Here is an 18,173-nt window from a genome sequence, read left to right as displayed (position 1 = left end):
TCAAGTAGTTTACCCAGTAAGTTATCAAGTAGTTTACCAAGTAAGTTATCAAGTAGTTTACCAAGTAAGTTATCAAGTAGTTTACCAAGTAAGTTATCAAGTGGTTTACCAAGTAACTTATCAAGTGGTTTACCAAGTAACTTATCAAGTGGTTTACCAAGTAACTTATCAAGTAGTTTACCAAGTAACTTATCAAGTAGTTTACCAAGTAACTTATCAAGTGGTTTACCAAGTAACTTATCAAGTAGTTTATCAAGTAGTTTACCAAGTAAGTTATCAAGTGGTTTACCAAGTAACTTATAAAGTGGTTTACCAAGTAAGTTATCAAGTAGTTTACCAAGTAACTTATAAAGTGGTTTACCAAGTAAGTTATCAAGTAGTTTACCAAGTAACTTATCAATTGGTTTACCAAGTAAGTTATCAAGTAGTTTACCAAGTAAGTTATCAAGTAGTTTACCAAGTAAGTTATCAAGTAGTTTACCAAGTAAGTTATCAAGTAGTTTACCAAGTAAGTTATCAAGTGGTTTACCAAGTAAGTTATCAAGTAGTTTACCAAGTAAGTTATCAAGTAGTTTACCAAGTAACTTATCAAGTAGTTTACCAAGTAAGTTATCAAGTAGTTTACCAAGTAACTTATCAAGTAGTTTACCAAGTAAGTTATCAAGTAGTTTACCAAGTAACTTATCAAGTAGTTTACCAAGTAAGTTATCAAGTAGTTTACCAAGTAACTTATCAAGTAGTTTACCAAGTAACTTATCAAGTGGTTTACCAAGTAAGTTATCAAGTAGTTTACCAAGTAACTTATCAAGTGGTTTACCAAGTAAGTTATCAAGTAGTTTACCAAGTAAGTTATCAAGTAGTTTACCAAGTAACTTATCAAGTAGTTTACCAAGTAAGTTATCAAGTAGTTTACCAAGTAACTTATCAAGTGGTTTACCAAGTAAGTTATCAAGTAGTTTACCAAGTAAGTTATCAAGTAGTTTACCAAGTAAGTTATCAAGTAGTTTACCAAGTAACTTATCAAGTAGTTTACCAAGTAACTTATCAAGTAGTTTACCAAGTAACTTATCAAGTAGTTTACCAAGTAACTTATCAAGTAGTTTACCAAGTAACTTATCAAGTAGTTTACCAAGTAAGTTATCAAGTAGTTTACCAAGTAACTTATCAAGTAGTTTACCAAGTAACGTATCAAGTAGTTTACCAAGTAACGTATCAAGTAGTTTACCAAGTAACTTATCAAGTAGTTTACCAAGTAACTTATCAAGTAGTTTACCAAGTAACGTATCAAGTAGTTTACCAAGTAAGTTATCAAGTAGTTTACCAAGTAACTTATCAAGTAGTTTACCAAGTAACGTATCAAGTAGTTTACCAAGTAAGTTATCAAGTAGTTTACCAAGTAAGTTATCAAGTAGTTTACCAAGTAAGTTATCAAGTAGTTTACCAAGTAAGTTATCAAGTAGTTTACCAAGTAAGTTATCAAGTTGTTTACCAAGTAAGTTATCAAGTGGTTTACCAAGTAACTTATCCAGTAGTTTACCAAGTAACTTAGGTTATCAAGTAGTTTACCAAGTAACTTATCAAGTGGTTTACCAAGTAAGTTATCAAGTAGTTTACCAAGTAACTTATCAAGTGGTTTACCAAGTAAGTTATCAAGTGGTTTACCAAGTAAGTTATCAAGTAGTTTACCAAGTAAGTTATCAAGTAGTTTACCAAGTAACTTATCAAGTAGTTTACCAAGTAACTTATCAAGTAGTTTACCAAGTAACGTATCAAGTAGTTTACCAAGTAACTTATCAAGTAGTTTACCAAGTAAGTTATCAAGTAGTTTACCAAGTAAGTTATCAAGTAGTTTACCAAGTAAGTTATCAAGTAGTTTACCAAGTAAGTTATCAAGTAGTTTACCAAGTAAGTTATCAAGTGGTTTACCAAGTAAGTTATCAAGTGGTTTACCAAGTAACTTATCCAGTAGTTTACCAAGTAACTTATCAAGTAGTTTACCAAGTAACTTATCAAGTAGTTTACCAAGTAACTTATCAAGTAGTTTACCAAGTAACTTATCAAGTAGTTTACCAAGTAACTTATCAAGTAGTTTACCAAGTAACTTATCAAGTAGTTTACCAAGTAAGTTATCAAGTAGTTTACCAAGTAAGTTATCAAGTAGTTTACCAAGTAAGTTATCAAGTAGTTTACCAAGTAACTTATCAAGTAGTTTACCAAGTAACTTATCAAGTGGTTTACCAAGTAAGTTATCAAGTGGTTTACCAAGTAACTTATCAAGTGGTTTACCAAGTAAGTTATCAAGTAGTTTACCAAGTAAGTTATCAAGTAGTTTACCAAGTAAGTTATCAAGTAGTTTACCAAGTAACTTATCAAGTGGTTTACCAAGTAAGTTATCAAGTAGTTTACCAAGTAACTTATCAAGTAGTTTACCAAGTAACTTATCAAGTAGTTTACCAAGTAACTTATCAAGTAGTTTACCAAGTAACTTATCAAGTGGTTTACCAAGTAAGTTATCAAGTAGTTTACCAAGTAACTTATCAAGTAGTTTACCAAGTAAGTTATCAAGTAGTTTACCAAGTAAGTTATCAAGTGGTTTACCAAGTAACTTATCAAGTGGTTTACCAAGTAACTTATCAAGTGGTTTACCAAGTAACTTATCAAGTAACTTATCAAGTGGTTTACCAAGTAACTTATCAAGTGGTTTACCAAGTAACTTATCAAGTGGTTTACCAAGTAACTTATCAAGTGGTTTACCAAGTAACTTATCAAGTGGTTTACCAAGTAACTTATCAAGTAGTTTACCAAGTAACTTATCAAGTAGTTTACCAAGTAACTTATCAAGTGGTTTACCAAGTAACTTATCAAGTAGTTTACCAAGTAACTTATCAAGTAGTTTACCAAGTAACTTATCAAGTGGTTTACCAAGTAAGTTATCAAGTAGTTTACCAAGTAACTTATCAAGTGGTTTACCAAGTAAGTTATCAAGTGGTTTACCAAGTAACTTATCAAGTGGTTTACCAAGTAAGTTATCAAGTAGTTTACCAAGTAAGTTATCAAGTAGTTTACCAAGTAAGTTATCAAGTAGTTTACCAAGTAACTTATCAAGTGGTTTACCAAGTAAGTTATCAAGTAGTTTACCAAGTAACTTATCAAGTAGTTTACCAAGTAACTTATCAAGTAGTTTACCAAGTAACTTATCAAGTGGTTTACCAAGTAACTTATCAAGTGGTTTACCAAGTAACTTATCAAGTGGTTTACCAAGTAACTTATCAAGTAGTTTACCAAGAAACTTATCAAGTGGTTTACCAAGTAAGTTATCAAGTAGTTTACCAAGTAAGTTATCAAGTAGTTTACCAAGTAAGTTATCAAGTAGTTTACCAAGTAAGTTATCAAGTAGTTTACCAAGTAACTTATCAAGTGGTTTACCAAGTAAGTTATCAAGTGGTTTACCAAGTAACTTATCAAGTGGTTTACCAAGTAAGTTATCAAGTAGTTTACCAAGTAAGTTATCAAGTAGTTTACCAAGTAAGTTATCAAGTAGTTTACCAAGTAACTTATCAAGTGGTTTACCAAGTAAGTTATCAAGTAGTTTACCAAGTAACTTATCAAGTAGTTTACCAAGTAACTTATCAAGTAGTTTACCAAGTAACTTATCAAGTGGTTTACCAAGTAAGTTATCAAGTAGTTTACCAAGTAAGTTATCAAGTAGTTTACCAAGTAAGTTATCAAGTGGTTTACCAAGTAACTTATCAAGTGGTTTACCAAGTAACTTATCAAGTGGTTTACCAAGTAACTTATCAAGTGGTTTACCAAGTAACTTATCAAGTGGTTTACCAAGTAACTTATCAAGTGGTTTACCAAGTAACTTATCAAGTGGTTTACCAAGTAACTTATCAAGTGGTTTACCAAGTAAGTTATCAAGTAGTTTACCAAGTAAGTTATCAAGTAGTTTACCAAGTAAGTTATCAAGTAGTTTACCAAGTAACTTATCAAGTAGTTTACCAAGTAACTTATCAAGTAGTTTACCAAGTAACTTATCAAGTAGTTTACCAAGTAACTTATCAAGTAGTTTACCAAGTAACTTATCAAGTAGTTTACCAAGTAAGTTATCAAGTAGTTTACCAAGTAACTTATCAAGTAGTTTACCAAGTAACGTATCAAGTAGTTTACCAAGTAACTTATCAAGTAGTTTACCAAGTAACGTATCAAGTAGTTTACCAAGTAAGTTATCAAGTAGTTTACCAAGTAACGTATCAAGTAGTTTACCAAGTAAGTTATCAAGTAGTTTACCAAGTAACGTATCAAGTAGTTTACCAAGTAAGTTATCAAGTAGTTTACCAAGTAAGTTATCAAGTAGTTTACCAAGTAAGTTATCAAGTAGTTTACCAAGTAAGTTATCAAGTAGTTTACCAAGTAAGTTATCAAGTGGTTTACCAAGTAAGTTATCAAGTGGTTTACCAAGTAACTTATCCAGTAGTTTACCAAGTAACTTAAGTTATCAAGTAGTTTACCAAGTAACTTATCAAGTGGTTTACCAAGTAAGTTATCAAGTAGTTTACCAAGTAACTTATCAAGTGGTTTACCAAGTAAGTTATCAAGTAGTTTACCAAGTAAGTTATCAAGTAGTTTACCAAGTAAGTTATCAAGTAGTTTACCAAGTAACTTATCAAGTAGTTTACCAAGTAACTTATCAAGTAGTTTACCAAGTAACGTATCAAGTAGTTTACCAAGTAACTTATCAAGTAGTTTACCAAGTAAGTTATCAAGTAGTTTACCAAGTAAGTTATCAAGTAGTTTACCAAGTAAGTTATCAAGTAGTTGACAAAGTAAGTTATCAAGTAGTTTACCAAGTAAGTTATCAAGTGGTTTACCAAGTAAGTTATCAAGTGGTTTACCAAGTAACTTATCCAGTAGTTTACCAAGTAACTTATCAAGTAGTTTACCAAGTAACTTATCAAGTAGTTTACCAAGTAACTTATCAAGTAGTTTACCAAGTAACTTATCAAGTAGTTTACCAAGTAACTTATCAAGTAGTTTACCAAGTAACTTATCAAGTAGTTTACCAAGTAAGTTATCAAGTAGTTTACCAAGTAAGTTATCAAGTAGTTTACCAAGTAAGTTATCAAGTAGTTTACCAAGTAAGTTATCAAGTGGTTTACCAAGTAACTTATCAAGTGGTTTACCAAGTAAGTTATCAAGTGGTTTACCAAGTAACTTATCAAGTGGTTTACCAAGTAACTTATCAAGTAGTTTACCAAGTAAGTTATCAAGTAGTTTACCAAGTAAGTTATCAAGTAGTTTACCAAGTAACTTATCAAGTGGTTTACCAAGTAAGTTATCAAGTAGTTTACCAAGTAACTTATCAAGTAGTTTACCAAGTAACTTATCAAGTAGTTTACCAAGTAACTTATCAAGTAGTTTACCAAGTAACTTATCAAGTGGTTTACCAAGTAAGTTATCAAGTAGTTTACCAAGTAACTTATCAAGTAGTTTACCAAGTAAGTTATCAAGTAGTTTACCAAGTAAGTTATCAAGTGGTTTACCAAGTAACTTATCAAGTGGTTTACCAAGTAACTTATCAAGTGGTTTACCAAGTAACTTATCAAGTGGTTTACCAAGTAACTTATCAAGTGGTTTACCAAGTAACTTATCAAGTGGTTTACCAAGTAACTTATCAAGTGGTTTACCAAGTAACTTATCAAGTGGTTTACCAAGTAACTTATCAAGTAGTTTACCAAGTAACTTATCAAGTAGTTTACCAAGTAACTTATCAAGTGGTTTACCAAGTAACTTATCAAGTAGTTTACCAAGTAACTTATCAAGTAGTTTACCAAGTAAGTTATCAAGTAGTTTACCAAGTAACTTATCAAGTAGTTTACCAAGTAAGTTATCAAGTGGTTTACCAAGTAAGTTATCAAGTGGTTTACCAAGTAACTTATCAAGTATTTTACCAAGTAAGTTATCAAGTAGTTTACCAAGTAACTTATCAAGTAGTTTACCAAGTAACTTATCAAGTGGTTTACCAAGTAACTTATCAAGTGGTTTACCAAGTAAGTTATCAAGTGGTTTACCAAGTAAGTTATCAAGTGGTTTACCAAGTAAGTTATCAAGTGGTTTACCAAGTAACTTATCAAGTGGTTTACCAAGTAACTTATCAAGTGGTTTACCAAGTAACTTATCAAGTGGTTTACCAAGTAACTTATCAAGTAGTTTACCAAGTAACTTATCAAGTAGTTTACCAAGTAACTTATCAAGTAGTTTACCAAGTAAGTTATCAAGTAGTTTACCAAGTAAGTTATCAAGTGGTTTACCAAGTAAGTTATCAAGTGGTTTACCAAGTAACTTATCAAGTATTTTACCAAGTAAGTTATCAAGTAGTTTACCAAGTAAGTTATCAAGTAGTTTACCAAGTAAGTTATCAAGTAGTTTACCAAGTAAGTTATCAAGTAGTTTACCAAGTAAGTTATCAAGTGGTTTACCAAGTAAGTTATCAAGTGGTTTACCAAGTAACTTATCAAGTATTTTACCAAGTAAGTTATCAAGTAGTTTACCAAGTAAGTTATCAAGTAGTTTACCAAGTAAGTTATCAAGTAGTTTACCAAGTAAGTTATCAAGTGGTTTACCAAGTAAGTTATCAAGTGGTTTACCAAGTAACTTATCCAGTAGTTTACCAAGTAACTTATCAAGTAGTTTACCAAGTAACTTATCAAGTGGTTTACCAAGTAAGTTATCAAGTAGTTTACCAAGTAACTTATCAAGGGGTTTACCAAGTAAGTTATCAAGTAGTTTACCAAGTAAGTTATCAAGTAGTTTACCAAGTAAGTTATCAAGTAGTTTACCAAGTAACTTATCAAGTGGTTTACCAAGTAAGTTATCAAGTAGTTTACCAAGTAACTTATCAAGTAGTTTACCAAGTAACTTATCAAGTAGTTTACCAAGTAACTTATCAAGTAGTTTACCAAGTAAGTTATCAAGTAGTTTACCAAGTAAGTTATCAAGTAGTTTACCAAGTAAGTTATCAAGTAGTTTACCAAGTAAGTTATCAAGTAGTTTACCAAGTAACGTATCAAGTAGTTTACCAAGTAAGTTATCAAGTAGTTTACCAAGTAAGTTATCAAGTAGTTTACCAAGTAAGTTATCAAGTAGTTTACCAAGTAAGTTATCAAGTAGTTTACCAAGTAAGTTATCAAGTAGTTTACCAATTAAGTTATCAAGTAGTTTACCAAGTAACTTATCAAGTGGTTTACCAAGTAACTTATCAAGTGGTTTACCAAGTAACTTATCAAGTGGTTTACCAAGTAACTTATCAAGTAGTTTACCAAGTAAGTTATCAAGTAGTTTACCAAGTAAGTTATCAAGTAGTTTACCAAGTAAGTTATCAAGTAGTTTACCAAGTAACGTATCAAGTAGTTTACCAAGTAAGTTATCAAGTAGTTTACCAAGTAAGTTATCAAGTAGTTTACCAAGTAAGTTATCAAGTAGTTTACCAAGTAAGTTATCAAGTAGTTTACCAAGTAAGTTATCAAGTAGTTTACCAAGTAAGTTATCAAGTAGTTTACCAAGTAAGTTATCAAGTAGTTTACCAAGTAAGTTATCAAGTAGTTTACCAATTAAGTTATCAAGTAGTTTACCAAGTAACTTATCAAGTGGTTTACCAAGTAACTTATCAAGTGGTTTACCAAGTAACTTATCAAGTGGTTTACCAAGTAACTTATCAAGTAGTTTACCAAGTAAGTTATCAAGTAGTTTACCAAGTAAGTTATCAAGTAGTTTACCAAGTAACTTATCAAGTAGTTTACCAAGTAAATTATCAAGTAGTTTACCAAGTAAGTTATCAAGTAGTTTACCAAGTAAGTTATCAAGTAGTTTACCAAGTAAGTTATCAAGTGGTTTCCCAAGTAAGTTATCAAGTGGTTTCCCAAGTAACTTATCAAGTAGTTTACCAAGTAACTTATAAAGTAGTTTACCAAGTAACTTATCAAGTAGTTTACCAAGTAACTTATCAAGTAGTTTACCAAGTAACTTATCAAGTAGTTTACCAAGTAACTTATCAAGTAGTTTACCAAGTAATTTATCAAGTAGTTTACCAAGTAAGTTATCAAGTAGTTTACCAAGTAACTTATCAAGTAGTTTACCAAGTACGTTATCAAGTAGTTTACCAAGTAAGTTATCAAGTAGTTTACTAAGTAAGTTATCAAGTAGTTTACCAAGTAAGTTATCAAGTAGTTTACCAAGTAAGTTATCAAGTAGTTTACCAAGTAACTTATCAAGTAGTTTACCAAGTAACTTATCAAGTGGTTTACCAAGTAACTTATCAAGTAGTTTACCAAGTAACTTATCAAGTGGTTTACCAAGTAACTTATCAAGTAGTTTAACAAGTAACTTATCAAGTAGTTTAACAAGTAAGTTATCGATTAATCTACCCTATGGGAGCCAACCCAGGGCAAAGCCAGGAGGGGAAAGAAGCGTACCACCTAATGTAGACGTACTGCAGCGCGACAGCTTGGCTGACAACACTGTAGAGCTCTAGAGCCTCATGGTGTCAGATTGGAGAGTGTAGAGCTCTAGAGCCTCATGATGTTAGATAGAAGAGTGTAGAGCTCTAGACCCTCATTGTGTTAGATAGGAGAGTGTAGAGCTATAGACCCTCATGGTGTTAGATAGGAGAGTGTAGAGCTATAGACCCTCATGATGTTGGATAGGAGAGTTTAGAGCTATAGACCCTCATGGTGTCAGATAGGAGAGTGTAGAGCTCTAGACCCTCATGATGTTGGATAGGAGAGTGTAGAGCTCTAGACCCTCATGGTGTTAGATAGGAGAGTGTAGAGCTATAGACCCTCATGGTGTTAGATAGGAGAGTGTAGAGCTATAGACCCTCATGGTGTTAGATAGGAGAGTGTAGAGCTCTAGACCCTCATTGTGTTAGATAGGAGAGTGTAGAGCTCTAGACCCTCATTGTGTTAGATAGGAGAGTGTAGAGCTCTAGACCCTCATGGTGTCAGATAGGAGAGTGTAGAGCTCTAGACCCTCATGGTGTTAGATAGGAGAGTGTAGAGCTATAGACCCTCATTGTGTTAGATAGAAGAGTGTAGAGCTCTAGACCCTCATTGTGTTAGATAGGAGAGTGTAGAGCTCTAGACCCTCATGGTGTTAGATAGCAGAGTGTAGAGCTCTAGACCCTCATGGTGTTAAATAGGAGAGTGTAGAGCTATAGAGCCTCATGATGTTAGATAGGAGAGTGTAGAGCTCTAGAGCCTCATTATGTCAGATAGGAGAGTGTAGAGCTATAGACCCTCATGGTGTTAGATAGGAGAGTGTAGAGCTCCAAGTAACGTATCAAGTAGTTTACCAAGTAACTTATCAAGTAGTTTACCAAGTAACTTATCAAGTAGTTTACCAAGTAACTTATCAAGTAGTTTACCAAGTAACTTATCAAGTAGTTTACCAAGTAAGTTATCAAGTAGTTTACCAAGTAAGTTATCAAGTAGTTTACCAAGTAAGTTATCAAGTGGTTTACCAAGTAAGTTATCAAGTGGTTTACCAAGTAAGTTATCAAGTGGTTTACCAAGTAACTTATCAAGTAGTTTACCAAGTAACTTATCAAGTAGTTTACCAAGTAAGTTATCAAGTAGTTTACCAAGTAACTTATCAAGTAGTTTACCAAGTAAGTTATCAAGTAGTTTACCAAGTAAGTTATCAAGTAGTTTACCAAGTAAGTTATCAAGTAGTTTACCAAGTAAGTTATCAAGTAGTTTACCAAGTAAGTTATCAAGTAGTTTACCAAGTAAGTTATCAAGTAGTTTACCAATTAAGTTATCAAGTAGTTTACCAAGTAACTTATCAAGTGGTTTACCAAGTAACTTATCAAGTGGTTTACCAAGTAACTTATCAAGTGGTTTATCAAGTAGTTTACCAAGTAAGTTATCAAGTAGTTTACCAAGTAACTTATCAAGTAGTTTACCAAGTAACTTATCAAGTAGTTTACCAAGTAACTTATCAAGTAGTTTACCAAGTAAGTTATCAAGTAGTTTACCAAGTAAGTTATCAAGTAGTTTACCAAGTAAGTTATCAAGTAGTTTACCAAGTAAGTTATCAAGTAGTTTACCAAGTAACTTATCAAGTAGTTTACCAAGTAAGTTATCAAGTAGTTTACCAAGTAACTTATCAAGTAGTTTACCAAGTAAGTTATCAAGTAGTTTACCAAGTAACTTATCAAGTAGTTTACCAAGTACGTTATCAAGTAGTTTACCAAGTAAGTTATCAAGTAGTTTACCAAGTAAGTTATCAAGTAGTTTACCAAGTAACTTATCAAGTGGTTTACCAAGTAAGTTATCAAGTAGTTTACCAAGTAACTTATCAAGTAGTTTACCAAGTAACTTATCAAGTGGTTTACCAAGTAACTTATCAAGTAGTTTACCAAGTAACTTATCAAGTGGTTTACCAAGTAACTTATCAAGTAGTTTAACAAGTAACTTATCAAGTAGTTTAACAAGTAAGTTATCGATTAATCTACCCTATGGGAGCCAACCCAGGGCAAAGCCAGGAGGGGAAAGAAGCGTACCACCTAATGTAGACGTACTGCAGCGCGACAGCTTGGCTGACAACACTGTAGAGCTCTAGAGCCTCATGATGTTAGATAGAATAGTGTAGAGCTCTAGACCCTCATTGTGTTAGATAGGAGAGTGTAGAGCTATAGACCCTCATGGTGTTAGATAGGAGAGTGTAGAGCTATAGACCCTCATGATGTTGGATAGGAGAGTGTAGAGCTATAGACCCTCATGGTGTCAGATAGGAGAGTGTAGAGCTCTAGACCCTCATGATGTTGGATAGGAGAGTGTAGAGCTCTAGACCCTCATGGTGTTAGATAGGAGAGTGTAGAGCTCTAGACCCTCATGATGTTGGATAGGAGAGTGTAGAGCTATAGACCCTCATGGTGTTAAATAGGAGAGTGTAGAGCTATAGAGCCTCATGATGTTAGATAGGAGAGTGTAGAGCTATAGACCCTCATGGTGTTAGATAGGAGAGTGTAGAGCTATAGACCCTCATGGTGTTAGATAGGAGAGTGTAGAGCTCCAAGTAACGTATCAAGTAGTTTACCAAGTAACTTATCAAGTAGTTTACCAAGTAACTTATCAAGTAGTTTACCAAGTAACTTATTAAGTAGTTTACCAAGTAACTTATCAAGTAGTTTACCAAGTAAGTTATCAAGTAGTTTACCAAGTAAGTTATCAAGTAGTTTACCAAGTAAGTTATCAAGTGGTTTACCAAGTAAGTTATCAAGTGGTTTACCAAGTAAGTTATCAAGTGGTTTACCAAGTAACTTATCAAGTAGTTTACCAAGTAACTTATCAAGTAGTTTACCAAGTAAGTTATCAAGTAGTTTACCAAGTAAGTTATCAAGTAGTTTACCAAGTAAGTTATCAAGTAGTTTACCAAGTAAGTTATCAAGTAGTTTACCAAGTAAGTTATCAAGTAGTTTACCAAGTAAGTTATCAAGTAGTTTACCAAGTAAGTTATCAAGTAGTTTACCAAGTAAGTTATCAAGTAGTTTACCAATTAAGTTATCAAGTAGTTTACCAAGTAACTTATCAAGTGGTTTACCAAGTAACTTATCAAGTGGTTTACCAAGTAACTTATCAAGTGGTTTATCAAGTAGTTTACCAAGTAAGTTATCAAGTAGTTTACCAAGTAAGTTATCAAGTAGTTTACCAAATAACTTATCAAGTAGTTTACCAAGTAACTTATCAAGTAGTTTACCAAGTAACTTATCAAGTAGTTTACCAAGTAAGTTATCAAGTAGTTTACCAAGTAAGTTATCAAGTAGTTTACCAAGTAAGTTATCAAGTAGTTTACCAAGTAACTTATCAAGTAGTTTACCAAGTAACTTATCAAGTGGTTTACCAAGTAACTTATCAAGTAGTTTACCAAGTAAGTTATCAAGTAGTTTACCAAGTAACTTATCAAGTAGTTTACCAAGTAAGTTATCAAGTAGTTTACCAAGTAACTTATCAAGTAGTTTACCAAGTACGTTATCAAGTAGTTTACCAAGTAAGTTATCAAGTAGTTTACCAAGTAAGTTATCAAGTAGTTTACCAAGTAACTTATCAAGTGGTTTACCAAGTAAGTTATCAAGTAGTTTACCAAGTAACTTATCAAGTAGTTTACCAAGTAACTTATCAAGTGGTTTACCAAGTAACTTATCAAGTAGTTTACCAAGTAACTTATCAAGTGGTTTACCAAGTAACTTATCAAGTAGTTTAACAAGTAATTTATCAAGTAGTTTAACAAGTAAGTTATCGATTAATCTACCCTATGGGAGCCAACCCAGGGCAAAGCCAGGAGGGGAAAGAAGCGTACCACCTAATGTAGACGTACTGCAGCGCGACAGCTTGGCTGACAACACTGTAGAGCTCTAGAGCCTCATGATGTTAGATAGAATAGTGTAGAGCTATAGACCCTCATGGTGTTAGATAGGAGAGTGTAGAGCTATAGACCCTCATGGTGTTAGATAGGAGAGTGTAGAGCTCTAGACCCTCATGGTGTCAGATAGGAGAGTGTAGAGCTCTAGACCCTCATGGTGTTGGATAGGAGAGTTTAGAGCTATAGACCCTCATGGTGTTAGATAGGAGAGTGTAGAGCTCTAGGCCCTCATGGTGTCAGATAGGAGAGTGTAGAGCTCTAGACCCTCATGGTGTTAGATAGGAGAGTGTAGAGCTCTAGACCCTCATGGTGTCAGATAGGAGAGTGTAGAGCTATAGACCCTCATGGTGTCAGATAGGAGAGTGTAGAGCTCTAGACCCTCATGGTGTTAGATAGGAGAGTGTAGAGCTATAGACCCTCATGGTGTCAGATAGGAGAGTGTAGAGCTCTAGACCCTCATGGTGTTAGATAGGAGAGTGTAGAGCTCTAGACCCTCATGGTGTCAGATAGGAGAGTGTAGAGCTATAGACCCTCATGGTGTCAGATAGGAGAGTGTAGAGCTCTAGACCCTCATGGTGTTAGATAGGAGAGTGTAGAGCTATAGACCCTCATGGTGTCAGATAGGAGAGTGTAGAGCTATAGACCCTCATGGTGTCAGATAGGAGAGTGTAGAGCTATAGACCCTCATGGTGTCAGATAGGAGAGTGTAGAGCTATAGACCCTCATGGTGTCAGATAGGAGAGTGTAGAGCTCTAGACCCTCATGGTGTTAGATAGGAGAGTGTAGAGCTCTAGACCCTCATGATGTTGGATAGGAGAGTGTAGAGCTATAGACCCTCATGGTGTTAGATAGGAGAGTGTAGAGCTATAGACCCTCATGGTGTTAGATAGGAGAGTGTAGAGCTATAGACCCTCATGGTGTTAGATAGGAGAGTGTAGAGCTCTAGACCCTCATGGTGTCAGATAGGAGAGTGTAGAGCTCTAGACCCTCATGGTGTTAGATAGGAGAGTGTAGAGCTATAGACCCTCATGGTGTCAGATAGGAGAGTGTAGAGCTCTAGACCCTCATGGTGTTAGATAGGAGAGTGTAGAGCTCTAGACCCTCATGGTGTTAGATAGGAGAGTGTAGAGCTATAGACCCTCATGGTGTTAGATAGGAGAGTGTAGAGCTATAGACCCTCATGGTGTTAGATAGGAGAGTGTAGAGCTATAGACCCTCATGGTGTTAGATAGGAGAGTGTAGAGCTATAGACCCTCATGGTGTTAGATAGGAGAGTGTAGAGCTCTAGACCCTCATGGTGTTAGATAGGAGAGTGTAGAGCTATAGACCCTCATGGTGTTAGATAGGAGAGTGTAGAGCTCTAGACCCTCATTGTGTTAGATAGGAGAGTGTAGAGCTATAGACCCTCATGGTGTTAGATAGGAGAGTGTAGAGCTCTAGAGCCTCATGATGTCAGATAGGAGAGTGTAGGCTCTAGACCCTCATGGTGTTAGATAGGAGAGTGTGGAGGGCAGAGATCCAGGAATCCCCAGTTGGTATTGTCTAGACCTCACTCTGGCAGCAACTAACTAACTAACATACATTTTAATCTGGTTGTTTCAGAGAGTAGGATCAGCTCAGAGGAGGACCTGATCATATTGATCTGTATGTTTCAGAGGACCTGATCATATTGATCTGTATGTTTCAGAGGACCTGATCATATTGATCTGTATGTTTCAGAGAGTAAGATCTCTTCAGAGGAGGACCTGATCATATTGATCGACGGCCTCAACGAGGCGGAGTTCCACAAGCCAGACTACGGAGACACCATCGTGTCCTTCCTGTGCAAAACCATCAACAAGTTCCCTCCCTGGCTGAAGCTGGTGGTGACCGTCAGGACCACACTACAGGTAAAACCGCACTAATAGGACCACACTAAACCACACTAATAGGACCACACTAAACCACACTACAGGACCACACTACAGGTAAAACCACACTACAGGACCACACTAATACAACCACACTGCAGGTAAAACCACACTAATAGGACCACACAACAGGACCACACTACATCTATCTATCTACCTAGCCTGGGGTCCACCGATGCTGTGTGTGTGTGTGTGTGTGTGTGTGTGTGTGTGTGTGTGTGTGTGTGTGTGTGTGTGTGTGTGTGTGTGTGTGTGTGTGTGTGTGTGTGTGTGTGTGTGTGTGTGTGTGCGCGCGTGTGTGTTAATTTAACAAACACAAGTGCAGGCGATCATAAATCAGCAGAGAGCGATCCACGTGTGCGCTACTCTATGCCGACTTGAAGTGGACTCGGACCCAGACTTTTTTTTTTCTCCTTGGAAATAAAAACGTCTGTGTTTCCGAGGCTACACACGACAGGTAACCACACTATTAGAACCACACTATTAGAACCACACTATTAGAACCACCCTACAAGATCTGTCTGTCTGTCTGTCTGTCTGTCTGTCTGTCTGTCTGTCTGTCTGTCTGTCTGTCTGTCCGTCCGTCCGTCCGTCCGTCCGTCCGTCCGTCCGTCCGTCCGTCCGTCCGTCCGTCCGTCCGTCCGTCCGTCCGTCCGTCCTACCTACCTACCTACCTACAGTATCTATCTATCTATCTATCTATCTATCTATCTATCTATCTATCTATCTATCTATCTATCTATCTACCTACCTACCTACCTACCTACCTACCTACCTACCTACCTACCTTGTGGCTCCTCCCCCTCTCCAGGAGATCACCAATCAGCTGCCGTTCCACCGCATCCTGCTGGACGGCCTGGAGGAGAACGACGCCATCGACCAGGACCTCCAGGGGTACATCCTGCACCGCATCCACAGCAGCCCCGAGATCCAGAACAACATCAGCCTCAACGGCAAGATGGACAACACCACCTTCGGGAAGCTGAGCGCTCACCTGAAGGCCCTGAGCCAGGGGTCATACCTCTACCTGAAGCTGACCTTTGACCTCATCGAGAAGGGATACCTGGTGCTGAAGAGCTCCAGCTACAAGGTAGAGAGACATAAGCTTTACATTAGAGAGAGAGAGAGAGAGAGAGAGAGAGAGAGGGAGAGGGAGAGGGAGAGGGAGAGGGAGGGAGAGGGAGAGAGAGGATACCTGGTGCTCACAAGCTCCAGCTACAAGGTAGAGAGACATTCACTTTACATTGGGGGGAGAGAGAGAGAGAGAGAGAGAGAAATTAAATGAAAAATATACCAACATTATTACCAGAGGGGTTCTAACAGTAATTATCTCTGTGCGTTGGTCAGGTGGTTCCAGACAGCCTATCAGAGGTCTAACTGTGTCTCTGTCTCCCCCTGCTGGCCAGGTGGTGCCAGTGAACCTAGCGGAGGTGTACCTGTTCTAAAAGTGTCTCTGTCTCCCCCCGGTGGCCAGGTGGTGCCAGTGAACCTGGCGGAGGTCTAACAGTGTGTCTCTGTCTCCTCCCGGTGGCCAGGTGGTTCCAGTGTTCTAACAGTGTGTCTCTGTCTCCCCCTGCTGGCCAGGTGGTGCCAGTGAACCTGGCGGAGGTGTACCTGCTCCAGTGCAACATGCGCTTCCCGACACAGTCGTCGTTCGAGCGCGCTCTGCCGCTGCTCAACGTGGCCGTGGCCTCGCTACATCCGCTGACCGACGAGCAGATCTACCAGACCATCAACTCTGGCTCGCTACAGGTACGCTCCATGTTAACCCATTCTGACCTGAGATCAGATTCTATAAGCTACAGGTACGCTCCATGTTAACCCATTCTGACCTGAGATCAGCTACAGGTACGCTCCATGTTAACCCATTCTGACCTGAGATCAGCTACAGGTACGCTCCATGTTAACCCATTCTGACCTGAGATCAGCTACAGGTACGCTCCATGTTAACCCATTCTGACCTGAGATCAGCTACAGGTACGCTCCATGTTAACCCATTCTGACCTCGCTACAGGTACGCTCCATGTTAACCCATTCTGACCTGAGATCAACTCTGGCTCGCTACAGGTACGCTCCATGTTAACCCTCTGGCTCGCTACAGGTACGCTCCATGTTAACCCATTCTGACCTGAGATCAGATTCTATAAGCTACAGGTACGCTCCATGTTAACCCATTCTGACCTGAGATCAGCTACAGGTACGCTCCATGTTAACCCATTCTGACCTGAGATCAGCTACAGGTACGCTCCATGTTAACCCATTCTGACCTGAGATCAGCTACAGGTACGCTCCATGTTAACCCATTCTGACCTGAGATCAGCTACAGGTACGCTCCATGTTAACCCATTCTGACCTGAGATCAGCTACAGGTACGCTCCATGTTAACCCATTCTGACCTGAGATCAGATTCTATAAAAATTATCCATGATGATCCATGTTAACCCATTCTGACCTGAGATCAGATTCTATAAAAATGATCCATGATGATCCTATGTTAACCCATTCTGACCTGAGATCAGATTCTATAAAAATGTCTTCTACATCCTGACAGTTTTCTGAAAAAGCTATGTTTCTATGTCAGTGGTTCTTCGATTTTTTAAAAATAGCAGACCTACAAGCTATGTAGACCTATGAGCTTGTAGATGTGCTATTTTTCAATAGCTAAAGCATAACAAAATGCTAACAACGCGAGTGTACTTCTTGGTGTTCCAGGGTACTCTGGACTAATAAAGTGTCCTTATCGGTGTTGTAGGGTACTCTGGACTAATAAAGTGTACTTATCGGTGTTGTAGGGTACTCTGGACTAATAAAGTGTACTTATCGGTGTTGTAGGGTACTCTGGACTAATAAAGTGTCCTTATCGGTGGTCCAGGGTACTCTGGACTAATAGAGTGTACTTATCGGTGTTGTAGGGTACTCTGGACTAATAAAGTGTACTTATCGGTGTTGTAGGGTACTCTGGACTAATAAAGTGTCCTTATCGGTGTTGTAGGGTACTCTGGACTAATATAGTGTACTTATCGGTGTTGTAGGGTACTCTGGACTAATATAGTGTACTTATCGGTGTTGTAGGGTACTCTGGACTAATAAAGTGTACTTATCGGTGTTGTAGGGTACTCTGGACTAATAAAGTGTCCTTATCGGTGTTGTAGGGTACTCTGGACTAATAAAGTGTACTTATCGGTGTTGTAGGGTACTCTGGACTAATAAAGTGTCCTTATCGGTGTTGTAGGGTACTCTGGACTAATATAGTGTACTTATCGGTGTTGTAGGGTACTCTGGACTAATATAGTGTACTTATCGGTGTTGTAGGGTACTCTGGACTAATAAAGTGTACTTATCGGTGTTGTAGGGTACTCTGGACTAATAAAGTGTACTTATCGGTGGTCCAGGGTACTCTGGACTAATAGAGTGTACTTATCGGTGTTGTAGGGTACTCTGGACTAATAAAGTGTCCTTATCGGTGTTGTAGGGTACTCTGGACTAATAAAGTGTACTTATCGGTGTTGTAGGGTACTCTGGACTAATAAAGTGTACTTATCGGTGTTGTAGGGTACTCTGGACTAATAAAGTGTACTTATCGGTGTTGTAGGGTACTCTGGACTAATGAAGTGTACTTATCGGTGTTGTAGGGTACTCTGGACTAATAAAGTGTACTTATCGGTGTTGTAGGGTACTCTGGACTAATAAAGTGTCCTTATCAGTGGTCCAGGGTACTCTGGACTAATAAAGTGTACTTATCGGTGTTGTAGGGTACTCTGGACTAATGAAGTGTACTTATCGGTGTTGTAGGGTACTCTGGACTAATAAAGTGTACTTATCGGTGTTGTAGGGTACTGTGGA

The 18,173-nt window shown here is 37.1% G+C and overlaps 2 protein-coding genes across 2 annotated transcripts in view; both read left to right on the top strand.

Annotated features, from left to right (window-relative positions):
- Positions 1-18,173, top strand: part of tanc2b (tetratricopeptide repeat, ankyrin repeat and coiled-coil containing 2b) — a 60,769-nt gene that overhangs the window by 4,940 nt on the left and 37,656 nt on the right. The window contains 3 exon segments of the mRNA XM_079530838.1: positions 14,140-14,309; positions 15,142-15,420; positions 15,915-16,082. Coding sequence (XP_079386964.1) covers positions 14,140-14,309; positions 15,142-15,420; positions 15,915-16,082 — 617 coding nt within the window.
- The window catches only part of lsm12b (LSM12 homolog b), a 119,567-nt gene continuing 116,907 nt past the window's right edge, over positions 15,514-18,173 (top strand). The window contains exon 1 of the mRNA XM_079530839.1: positions 15,514-15,528. The gene's annotated coding sequence lies outside the window, so the exon portion shown is untranslated. The remainder of the gene's footprint in view (positions 15,529-18,173) is intronic.

The sequence above is a fragment of the Electrona antarctica genome, assembly GCF_951216825.1.
Source record: "Electrona antarctica genome assembly, contig: scaffold_310, whole genome shotgun sequence".
NCBI classification, from domain to species: domain Eukaryota; kingdom Metazoa; phylum Chordata; class Actinopteri; order Myctophiformes; family Myctophidae; genus Electrona; species Electrona antarctica.
This window is presented reverse-complemented; position numbering and strand designations above follow the sequence as displayed.